The sequence below is a fragment of the Chlorocebus sabaeus genome, chromosome 13, assembly GCF_047675955.1.
Source record: "Chlorocebus sabaeus isolate Y175 chromosome 13, mChlSab1.0.hap1, whole genome shotgun sequence".
Lineage (NCBI taxonomy): Eukaryota > Metazoa > Chordata > Mammalia > Primates > Cercopithecidae > Chlorocebus > Chlorocebus sabaeus.
Window position 1 is genome coordinate 97,120,927 of NC_132916.1, and position 12,632 is coordinate 97,133,558.

Genomic DNA, 12,632 nt, shown 5'->3' on the forward strand with positions numbered 1-12,632 from the left:
AAAAAACAAACCTGGAAATTCTGATAATCTCTGGGTCTACTTACATGTGAGACTTAGGACTAGACTAGACTTTATCAAGGTAATGTTGCCTTTTGAGATTTGGAAGTATACAAATCAGCATCATCTAGATAATATCGGTGAACTAAATGCACTTTTTCCTCACCATGATAAACCTCTTCTAATTTGTCTAACTCTACTAGCCCCTGGGTAAACTCTCAGTGTAGAATTGGGGTACTTTAATATATGGATTACTCATATAGGCACTTTGGCTTTGAAAGGCCCAGGTAAGTTACAAAGTCTAGAGCAAAAGTGTTGAGTCAGGACAAACAGTTAAAATCACCTGCTAGTTTGCTTCCCAACAAGCCAGAGAAAGCAAAAGATCCCAATTAGGAAGTAATGGTTTAAATAGTTTCACCTGCTGTAACACAACTGGCCTTACTATTTTTTTTTTAAAAAAGGATCAAAATGCATTTATTTAATATACATCACAAGGGCTCAACCGAGGCTTAAAAGACAAAAACAAAACAAAAATAATACCACAGCTCAAGATACAGAGTCCTATACAGAAATCACGAAAAGGACAGACCATCTAAAGAAAAATTAAGAAGACAACACAAGGACAGGCTGGGCAGCCTGGGTCAGGGCTCCTGGCTGGTGACCTGCTTTGAGTAGGTTTCTTGCAGGTACTTCTTAAAAGCTGTGGGGTTTCTCCAGAGCTCGGCAGCCTGCGTGTTCAAGGGACTATCACTTTTGGGTTCTCCTAGAAGGCTCTGGATGGAGAGCAGAATGGTCCTGACGTCATATAGGGCAGACCACTTGTCCTTCAGGATGTCCAGGCATATGCTACCCTGGGTGTCCACGTTGGGGTGGTAGCAGGGTGTGAGGAATTTCACCGTGGGCGCATTGTAAGGGTAGCCACCGGGGAACTCTAGCGAGAGCTTATACCTCAGGTCTTCATATACAGTTCCAGCTGCTCCATGGATGGTCCCTACCCATTTGGAAAGGTTGTCTGATTCAGGGAAGGCAGAAATCCCTTTATCGCCAGACATCAAGAGGGTCATCAGCTCCTGCTGTAGCCTTTTGCCCCCGGGACCCCGGGCAGCGCCCCCGCTCGGCTCGGCTCGGCTCGGCTCGGCTCCTTTAGGGGCCGCAGTGACGCTAGTGGCTGCCGGGTCGCGGTTTGGGGAAGCCATCCGGGCAGCGTTGGCAGAGAGACAGGAACTCGGAGAACACGACTGCAACTGCCACTATTGTTTTCAAATAGAGCTAATGGACTCCATCTTTCTCTTTTACTTCTAAGATAATTTGGACTGGTTTAAAGTCCTAATATTATATTGCTTCTGGAACCCTGTCGATATTTTCTGATCTTAGCCAATTAAAACAATTTGCTTTTCAGAGGGTGAAAAATAACCCTTTAGCTTCCTTATTAAAAGACTGCTTATGTGTTATTTCTGTGACTAAATTGTGTGCCATTGTCACATACTCAAGCCGGATTTCCTTTGATTTGATCCCCTGAGCTCCCTCAGTGAGCCCTGACTTACCTGTGACCTTCTGGTTACAAAAGAAAAAACTTTAAAGTTGTAGTGGAAGAATGCATGATTTGTAAAAAGTGTGACACTTGGGAAGAAAATTACTTCATTTTTCTATAAATTAGTTATGGACTCATGTTTGATAGAGGCTTAGGCTGATAAGTGGCTTAGTTTTCTGATATAGCAGTCTAAAAGGTTATATTTTAATACTAATCTATTTATGTGATATGCGTATGTTGCAAATTCAGCTTCTGAACTCTCTAGATTTCTTCCCATTTTCCCTCCAACCTTGTTTCAGGTTTCTCTGTGTCTCTTCTGGACACTTACAATTGCCTCCTAATTGGACTTCTTCATTCCCTTTTCTAATTCATTGCCAGTGTTGTTGCTAGAGTGATTATTCAGCTATTTATGGCTGTGAACAAACCATTCAAAGTTAGTAGTATAAACAGCAATCATTTTATTATATTCATGGATTCTAGGAGTCAGAAATTGTGATAGGGTATAGTAGGGATGGCTTGTCTCTACTCCTCAGTGTCCGAGGCTTAATTTGGGATTATTTAAACAGCTGGGGGTGACAAATGGCCGGAGACAGAAATCCTCTAGAAGTTCTTTTACTCACCTGTCTGGTGTCTTGGCAGAGATGACTAGAAGGTTTGGATTGCTGACAGATGTGCCTACGGACTTCTCCAGAGTGGTGTAATTGGAATCCTTAAATGGAAGTTGGCTTATTCCAGAGTGAGCCTCCAAAGAGAACCAGATAGAAGATATATGACCTTTGGCTTTGAAAGTGAAATAGTATCACTTCTGTCAATCCATATTGGTTGAAGCAGTTACAAGCCTGCCCAGATTCAAGAGGAAGGAACATAGATCCCACCCATTGATAGGAGAAATGTCAAATAATTTGTGGTGCTTGAAACAAAACCACATTGATTTTTAGAAAATATAAATCTGATAAGTGATTTCCCTGAAAAAATACTTTCTTTCATCCTTCACAACAGACTAGATTCAAGCTCTTGTTCTGAATATAAAATACTTACGACAACACAGCAATAATCCCATTCAAGGTATAAATGATAAAAAGAGAATAGTGCCAAGGAAAGATAAACTATATAGTAAAATGCCTTAAACATGAAATATAAACATAAAGCTATGTGACAAAATGTCATAGACAAAAGACAAACTATGTAAAAATTTTCATAGTTTGAAATTATGTGACATACAGGATTATATCAATGCACAGAGAGTGCTTACAAATTAATAAGAAAAAGACAAATAGCTCAATAGATAAATGGGCAAATGACATAGACATTTATAAGAAAAAGAAATACATACAATGAAACATACATATGAAAAGTTACCAGACTGATACTTAGTGAAATATAATTTAGAAAGTGTTTTTGCTTTGTTTTAATGTAACATTGGCAAAGATTTAAAGAGTTTTGTAGAAACCCTGGGGAAGCGAGCATTTTCATTCAGTACTTTTGATGCAGGATGTTGTAATAAACATTCTGGAAGACATTTTGGTAATATATATAAAAAAAATCTTAAATATGTGTTCCCATGATATCATCATTAAAAATCTAGGAATTTAACCTCAGGAAGTACTTGAAGAAATGCACAAAGCTAAATGAAATATCTATGGGGACTTTGTTTAACACATTATAATGCAACTATTTAATGGAATATACATAGTAATATGTGTACATAGCTTAAAAGTCAAATAGTACCACAGGTGTTAACACAAAACAATACTTGCCAATCATTCTTTCTCACCCAATACTCTTCTCACTAGAAGTGACAGCCTTCAACTTATTTAACTATTAATTTTTCTGAATTTTGTCTTCATGTTTGAAAACAATATGCTATACTACAACTTAATTGATTTTCCCAATTAGAGATTATATGTCGACTTTGTTATGTAAGGTAAGGATTCCGCTCTCTAAATAAATTCATTCCCAAACACCCACATTTTTTCCTAGATCCTCCTTATGATATATTTCTCACGTTTTATGGTAAAATCAATATTTACTCAGTGGTATGTTATTGTAGACCTAGCAAATTGTCTCCTTTCATCTGAAATAGTTCCTCGTCTTTCCTTGTCTTTCATGACATTGATATTTTTGAGGTATACGGGCCAGTTGTTTCATAAAATGTTCCTTGATTTGGGCTTGTCTGTTTTCTCAGCATTGGATTCCAATTGTACATTTTCAGCAGGAATATAATGAAGGTGATGTTGTGCCCTCAGAGCATTGCCTTGTATATGATGCAAATTTCTAATACTGGTGATCTCTAGAATCATTCCTTCTTGACCCTGAGCCACCATTTAAGAAGTCTGACTACCCCGAGGGTCCATGCTTTGAGAAAGCTAGTCATGTGGAGAAAGCACATGAAAAAAGAGATGCCTAGTCACCTCCCAACTCTTTCAGCCCCCAGCAACTTAGTCACCTCAGCTGAGGTTTCAGATGTCATAGAAAAAGAGATGAATCATCCCCACTATGCCATATTTGAATTCCTGACCCATAGAATTATGATATATAATAATACAGTGTTTTATGTGTCAAAAATCAGCATTCACTCAATGTATTATGTTGACTCTGTAAATATGTTTAAGAAAATATTTTTCCAAGGGACTTGAAATTTTAAATTTTCTATGAAAGCAAAAATGCTTTCTTGTTTGCTTAGTTTTCAATGAACACAACACTAATTATTTTTCAAATTCTCTGAAAGAAGTGTAAAACTCTTTTCAATATTAAAAAACACATCAGGTACTCTACTAGTTTTTTGTTGTTGTTGTTGTTTGTTTTCTGGAACGATACCTCTCCTACCCCCAGCCACCATTACTTGATCTATTTTTTTAACCATAAATTGCTTATTTATTATATATTGTATTTATTGTATGCCTTCACTACTAGAGTGAAAGTTCCACAAGGGACAATAATTTTTGTCTATTTTATATGCTAATATACTTCAAGCATTTAGCACTCAAAAGATTTTACATCCATATATCCTCAACAGATTCTATATTTTACTTTTGATAAATTGTTAAATACAGAATCTAAGGTTGCAAATAATTTTTCTTCATAATTATGAATATGTTAAGTTGGTGCAAAAGTAACTGTAGCTTTTGCAACTGAAAGTATTGGGAAGGCTGGGCGCGGTGGCTCAAGCCTGTAATCCCAGCACTTTGGGAGGCCAAGGCGGGCAGATCACAAGATCAGGAGATCGAGACCATCTTGGCTAACACGGTGAGACCCCGTCTCTACTAAAACTACAAAAAATTAGCCGGGCGTGCGCACTCCAGGCTGGGTGACAGAGTGAGACTACATCTCAAAAAAAAAAAAAAAAAAAAAAGGAAAAACTGCAATAACTTTTCAGCAACCTAAATTTTTTTTTATTGCTTTCAAGGTTCTAGAGAAGATTTGCATCATTCTTCCTCTTCTTCTTTTTTTTTTTTTTTTTGTATATGTTCTCTGAATGAATAGCTTTGATGATTAATTCTATGTGTCAACTTGACTGGGCCACAGGTGCCCAGATTAAACATAATTTCTGGTTGCAAGGGTATTTTTGGATGAGATTAGTGTTTGAATTGGTGTACTCAATAAAATTGATAGTCTTCCCCAATATAGGTGGGCATCATCCAATCCAAAAGTCCTGAAAAGAACAAACAGTCTCACTGCTTGACCTGAGACATCTGATCTTTTACTGCCCTTCAACTGGGATATACACCATTGACTTCCCAGTTCTTAGGCCTTTGGACTCATACTGAATTACCCCACTGGATTTCCTGGGTCTCCAGTTTGCAGATGGCAGTTTGAGGGATTTAGCCTTCTTTATTGCATGAATCCATTTCTCATAATACACCTCTTTGTATTTGTCTATACATCTATCAATCTACTTCTCATCCTATTGGTTCTGTTTCACTGGAGAACTCTGACTAATACAGTATTATATTTACATAGTTCAAAATTTAAGTCTATATGGAAGGTATACACAGAGAATTCTCACTCTGTCAAAAGAGTGTCTTGTCCAGCCTTTGGATTTTTGAAAATCCAAGAGGTGAGAAATGGTATCTGAGTGAAGGATTAATTTATGCTTCTCATTATGAAGTCAGGCATCTTTTACTATATTTAAGGGCCATATCTACTTCTTTTGTCAATTGCTTGTTCACGTTGTTTGCCTATGTTTGTCTACGTTTTTGTGGCTTTTTCTTTCTCTTCTTTCTTGTGTTTTCATATTCACTTAGTATTTCAATTTTTAAAGTACTTTTCATGATGTGAACAGTTTTGTATAAACCTGTGAAATATATTTGAGTAGTGTTTGAACTCTAACCTGATAAAGTTTTACTTCCTCCATCTGCCTTCAAAACAGGGCCAGGGTGGACATGTTCCAAATTGAATTACTCCATAAAACAGTCAGAATCTCAGATAAATAATGACTTCCAAATATTAAAAGTAAATATGCGAATAATTTAAATTAATGTAACATAGTTTGGCAGATTTTGTATGAGCTGGTCATAGCTTTTTAATAGGTATGTAACTCCCTTTTAAACAAAGGATTTCAGAGACAAAATGTTCCACATTATATGAATTTTTCAAAGGCATATGGATTAAACACAGAATTGAATTTCAGCTCCTTTAGATTCCATTCTTACCTAAAATGTGTGTACCACATTATATCTGCTAGTCACAACAGTCTTTTGGCAATAATGTAAACTGTGAGCACTCAGACCAGATCAGAATATATTTGTTTTGTTAGAAAGCACCTAGTTCATGTTAATTTTCCATGGAGATTACATTGTTTAGCAACTTGAGGAAAAAAACTTTAAAGATGTGAATGGGATACTTTAGGTAGTATCTCTTTTCCAGATAGTAGAGATAAACTATAAATGGCAGGGATAAAAACAATAAAGGTGAAATTTTGGCCTGAAATTGTCATATGCAAAAACATTCCCAATTTATTTAAACCTGTTTAAATTCAATTTCCCATTACTTAAGCTTTATTACAGGTTCAGCATTCCTAATCTAGAAATCCAAAATGCTCCAAAATCAAACTCTTTGAAGTACTGACATGATACCGCAAGTGAAAACTTCCACACCCGACATCTTTGCTTTCTCATGATTCATTGCAAACTTTTTCACTTACAAAATTATTAAAAATATTGTATAAAATACCGCCTCGCTATGTGTATAATGTGTATATTAAATATAAATGCATTTCATGTTTAGACTTGGATCTTACCCTCAAAATATCTCATTATGTATTGATATGGTTTTCAAATCTCATCCTGAATTGTAGCTCCCATAATTCCTACGTGTTGTGGCAGGGACATGGTGAGAGATAATTGACTCGGGGGTGGGGGGGGGGGCGGTTTCCCTCATACTGTTCTTGTGGTAGTGAATAAATCTCGTGAGATCTGATGGTTTTATCAGCAGTTTCCACTTTTGTGTCTTTCTCATTCTCTTTTTGCCTGCTGCCGTCCATGTAAGATGGGACTTGATCCTCCTTGCCCTCTGCCATGATCGTTGAGGCTTCCCCAGCCACGTGGAACTGTAAGTCCATTGTGAACCTCCTCCTTTTTTGAATTGCTCAGTCTTGGGTATGTCTTTATCAGCAGAGTGAAAATGAAATAATACATGTATCTTCAAATATTCCAAAAGTTGAAGAAACCTGGAATTTAAATACTTCTAATCTTGAACATTTTAGATAAGGGACACTCAACTTGTGTGTATATTTTATCTCATTGTGTGTGGTCACTTGAGAAAAGTTAATACAATCGGAACCAAAGAGAGAGATCAATATGTAGTGTGATAATCTATTTTTACTATTCTCAAACCCAGGGTTTAGTAGGTAGTGTTTTTCTTAAGAACAGGTTGTATATCAATGATAGAAGGGATAAAGAAAATGGGGTACATATATGGATTAAAAAAAAGTGGTACATACACAGCATGAAATACCAGGTGGCCATAAAAAGGAATGAGTTCACGTCCTTTGCAGGGGCATGGCTGAAATTGGAAGCCATAATCCTCAGCAAACTAGCATAGGAACAGAAAACCAAACACCATATGTTCTTACTTATAAATGAGAGTTGAACATTGAGAACTCGTGGACGCAGAGAGGGGAACAATTCATACCAGGGCCTGTTGGGGGGTGGAGGGTGAGGGGAGGAAACCTAGAGGATGAGTCAGTAGGTGCAGCAAACCACCATGGCCCACGTATACCTATGTAACCTGCACGCTCTGCACATGTATCGTTTTTTTTTTGTTGTTTTTTTAGAAGAAGAAAAGAATAGATTGTTTAGACTGTTATGGGAAATAATAAAAGGATGTCTTACTTACATCTGCATCAATTATTCACCTTCCACCCTAGTTATACAATTAAAAAACTGTGTTCAAATGTCAGAGATAAAAGAAATGTCATTTAATTGGTAGCTGTTATTATTTTTAAAAGTAACTGGTTTCAACTTATTCTTTTTCTCTGGAATTATTTTCTCCTAATCTTTGCTATCACCTGCATGATTTTCAGATATTATATGAAATGTCATCTCCTCAGAGAGGACCTCCTAACCTCCTGTTGCCAAAAAAAAAAAAAAAAAAAAAATAACAGAAGTCAAGGCCTAAATGAACATGCCAATTCATAAATATAGAATTGTCTAACTTTATTATGGTATAAAACAAATACCCTGAATGCATGCAGATAACTGGCACATGGCTAAAAACCTGCAGTAATTTTTTAAGCTCTATTTGTGTGGAATTAAAGTCATAGTTATGTTATTCTACTCTTAGTAAAGAGTTGGCAGATAGTCAATTCGTGTTAGTAATTATAATTGCTAACCCCGTGTTTTACTTTCAAAATTATAAGTATATTCTATAGTTTCTCCTAGTATATATCTAGGCATATTATTCATACCCTTCAACATTTCTTGGTAAGGTTGGATTAGGTTCTGTTTCCCACAAATTTAAAATAGCCACCTAGTTGTTCTCATATCATTTTATATTAATTTTATTCACAACACTTTATTTTCTGGTGTATTTTTATTTGGTGTATTTGTCTACATATGTTAGACTATCATCTCTAATGCCAATCAATGGATGCATGAACACTTTTATGAGTTTATGTTGGAGTCGAAAATTCAATCTTGTATAGAGACAACCATGTACATTAAAATTTAGATATATTAAAATTTTTTCTTGACATAGGTAATAACTAAAATAAACATTTATTTGCTAGTAGCAGGCAAATGCAAATAGCCTTTTAAATGCTAATTAGTAAATGCATGATTTGATATTACTCTCTGAAAATTAAGGCTTGTGAAACTCTTAACACAGTTGTGAAATGTAAATATGTTTTCACTTACCAGCAGCTGTAATCAAGATAATGGGCTTTTCCATAGCTATTAGAAACACAGCAATTACTTTAATGTGCAACTTAAACATGAGCACAGTTCTAGCATTTGCTGATTGCTATTTCCTCTCTTGGATAAGATAGAGTCTTGGATAGATAATTTTTGTTAATTAAGTTTACTGAGCTTCAAATACAATGGTCTGAGAGGAAATTGAAATATAATAAGTATACGTAGCTTTTCGTGTAATGAAACTGAGAAAATGAGGGAAAGAATAATGGGGAAGTCTTTACATTTCTGTTTCCATTTATGAGGTAATTCGGATCAATTACCTTGTTATTTCATTTTCTTTTTCCAGTGCTGATTGATAATTTTGCTGTCTGTATCATCTGTATTGCTGGTGAGGAAGATTTGCTGGCAAAAATGTAGCCATGTTTTGCTCCAACTGTGCTTACTTATGTCCATTTCCCAATGTTGAGTCTGAATAACTAGTGAATTGGACCTTTGGGAAGAAATTAAGTACATGCATAGAAAATTTGCAAGTTGTCAAATTCTTCTTTTCTGCTCTCATGTGTGGAATATGTGTGGAGAATTCAGGCTTTTTATGGGCTTTTCAAAAACAGCGCTTTGATTTTGGGTATAAATTGCAAAATAGTTCAAGTGCATATATATTTCCCACACCAGTAAACATACCACAGGCATAAAGGAGATGCCAATATAATAGTAGTGCTTAATTCAATTAATGCCTTTCCTCTTAAATGCATTTGATTTTATATCTTTATTAATCATTAAAGAGTCATTTTATGGCAATAATGAACATAATTTACTCTCTGAACCTAACTATATTCTCACTTTAGCATTACATATGTGTATATATTTTCAATATAAAAAATATATATACCCTCATACACATATACCATGTTGTGAGTATATATATACATATACAATATTGTATATGTGCACATATATTCACCATTGTGAGACACTTTCAGGTAATTATCTTTTTCAGTTTTTTTCCATTTGTGTAAGTGGGGCAGTCAGAAGTGTGACTATAAGCAGAGTCCAATGTGTTTCACTCTTAGAGCTTGATAAAATATTGATCTTTATTATTTATTCACACTTCTGACTGCTCTACTTATACAAAGCACATAATTGCCTAAGAAAAGAACTACCTGAATGTATATGCATAAAATTGTATATATATGTACATAATTTTTCATGGGTGAAAGTCTATAGTTTCAACACATTCTTTAAAATTTTTGCCCCTGAAAGTTGAGGAAAATATAGGAAGAGGAGAGGGACTCTGAATGAATTGTATTTCTGGGAATAGTCACGGTTGTCTCCCTCAGGACTGAGAATGAAGACCAACTTGACTTTCTCATTAATTTAGGGGATTATCCACTGTGAGGTCATTCAAAAATTGTCCCAAACTTTGACATACTGATGTAATATATATTTTGAAGGATGAGTTTTAAAAGGGGAAAGAAAACCATAGCCAAACACAAAGATATGTTTTCACTGCTTGAGGTAAAGAGATCAGTTTTTATAAATACTTTGCTATTATTACTATTTAAAAACATGAATATAAAGAAGAGTATTTAAGTAAATAATTACATAATTACCCAAATAAGTACTCTTCTTCCTATTCATTTTTATTTTTTTAAATTTAAATTTTACTTTTTTAAATTTTTCATCTCAGATGATCTAGGAAGCAGTTGAAAACAGTGATAATAAACATTGGATTTGCTAAACTGCATTGAACCTTCATAGTATCATAGAAAGGGAAAGAGAGAGGGTCAGAAAACCAAGAAAAAAGACAAAGGGACCAGCAGAGGTGAGGAATAAGGAGAGGAAAGGAGAGAGGAAGAGGGAGGGAGGGAAGAAGAGAGAGAGAAAGAGAGATTCTCTCACTGAGAAGCATGATAAGCAGTGAGGTATTATTTCTTTCTGTGATTCCTAAGTAGCAGCATCAATGAGTATTTCCTATATATGGAGTATCAGAAATGTCACTGTCAGAGTTGATATTTACTGGAGCAGAGCAAAGGAGTTTGGGGATTGGCCTATCATTAGAAGCCCTAGTTACTCTATTAAGGCAAGTGATAACCTTTATATGAAACTGGTCATTTAAAAGCTGACATTTGATTTACCTGCGTACCCACTCTCCACTGTAATTTTCTGCCTCCAGACAAGTAGGGAATTGTGTTCAACTTAAGTTTAGGGCACAGAAAAAGAGTCTGCTCCGTTAAAAGAAAAACTACATTTCAAAATTGACAGGCAATGTAGTTAGTTGCAAGGAAAATTATTGGGAAAAGATTGACATTCTTTTATGAACAGAATGTTGAGAAGAAAGGCAATAGCAACAAAAATAAAAATATCACATACTGCCATGGTAATAATGTTTCTTAATTGACACATTAAAGCAGGATAAGTCCCCATGAGACTTTGATACAGGCCAATATGTTGAATAGTATTGTAAAGACTTACCTTCTTCATTAATGTATTTCTTTGCATTAATGGCAGAATTAGTGGCAGTATTTGAGTATCCTCATCAGATGTAAATGTTGGTGCCTCTGTTCCTGCCTTCCTTTCTCGACTCTGGACATCATCTCTATTTCCATCTATACACTGGGTACTCTTGAGTTTGTAACTAAAGCCAATCCATGATATGGGTTCTGAGCTCTTTCCCCTCCTGCTTCCTTAGGAACTTCATCTATTTTCATCACTTTTGACTCTTTCTTTAGCTTCTTTCTTATTGGGGCTTTCTCCCTAAAAGCATTTAAATCTACTAAAATATTTCTCATATTAAAACAACAAAACAATTTTTAAAAATCTCCTTTTACCCCACTTCTTCTAGCTATTGCTCTATCTCACCTTTCCCTCCCAGCAAACTGTCTCGAATAATTTGACTACACTATCCTTATACCTCCCACTCACTCTGCAAGACTGTAGTGTAGCTTTTGAGACCTCTCAACAGGAAGCTCAGGCCAGCTTCGTGGGTGTGGGACCAAGGTAGACTGCTTCGTATCTCAAAAACAGGTTGCCCATGCTTGGGGTCTGATGATTTGCCGTGGCAATCTTGAAATTCTTCATACAACAATTTTTGTCTTTGAATGGTGCATTATAAGCACAGTTTGGGGCAATGGCTCCTGTTTTCCACAATGATTATGCTTTGGGGGCTTGATGTTTTGACTCCTATGTGGGTTCATCTCCTAGAGTCCTCCCACCTCACTGTGGGAGGGGTTCTGAACAGCTGGTTCTCTGATCCTGTGCAGGGACTACTGTTACCCTCTGCCTCAGGCAGCGGCCAGGTCTCTTGAAGCTTGGGGCTGGAGGTGAGGAGGAAGGGGTTGGCGGGGGTGCTACGTTTGCTGCTGTCCTCTGCCCCTAGTGATCCTCTGGAAAAGGAACAGTCATGTCACCCTGAAACAGCAGCACCATGGTGAACTGCTGGGCAAGGGATGACTTGGCAGGGCCTATTGCTGATATTAGGCGCAAGTACCTAGTGCATCCACACAAACAGATTGCAATTACTTGGAGGTTACCCATCCTCTATGGGTTGGGGTATGAAAAGGAGCAATTTCCCCATCTCTGGCTACTGGCAAATTTATTTTGTAATGAGTCCTGCAAATGATGTTGTGGCGCTGATTGGAACCTCTTCTCCCAAGGTCACCATAACTTTCATTCCACAGTATGCTGACTGCGACTGCCCTGTCCAGTCCCCAGCTTCAGCCATGTCTATGCCACTGTGTCCAGTGACCACATCT

The 12,632-nt window shown here is 36.4% G+C and overlaps 1 protein-coding gene and 1 long non-coding RNA gene across 3 annotated transcripts in view; one reads left to right on the top strand and one right to left on the bottom strand.

Annotated features, from left to right (window-relative positions):
* Positions 1 to 12,632, top strand: part of LOC140713195 (uncharacterized) — a 979,701-nt gene that overhangs the window by 240,478 nt on the left and 726,591 nt on the right. Inside the window, exon 2 of the long non-coding RNA XR_012095087.1 lies at positions 7,016 to 7,078. This is a non-coding gene — a long non-coding RNA (uncharacterized lncRNA). The remainder of the gene's footprint in view (positions 1 to 7,015; positions 7,079 to 12,632) is intronic.
* On the bottom strand, positions 461 to 1,230 carry LOC103239958 (ubiquitin-conjugating enzyme E2 C-like). Of its 2 annotated transcripts, XM_038002174.2 has the most exons (2): positions 934 to 1,230; positions 461 to 843 (listed from the first exon to the last, which is right to left on the bottom strand). In XM_038002174.2, the coding sequence occupies exons 1-2, from the start codon at positions 1,191 to 1,193 to the stop codon at positions 639 to 641; spliced, it is 465 nt and encodes a 154-aa protein (XP_037858102.2). In that variant the 5' UTR covers positions 1,194 to 1,230; the 3' UTR covers positions 461 to 638. The 2 variants fall into 2 exon arrangements, with proteins under 2 accessions (XP_037858102.2, XP_037858101.2); XM_038002173.2 differs by having other exon boundaries at positions 461 to 1,230.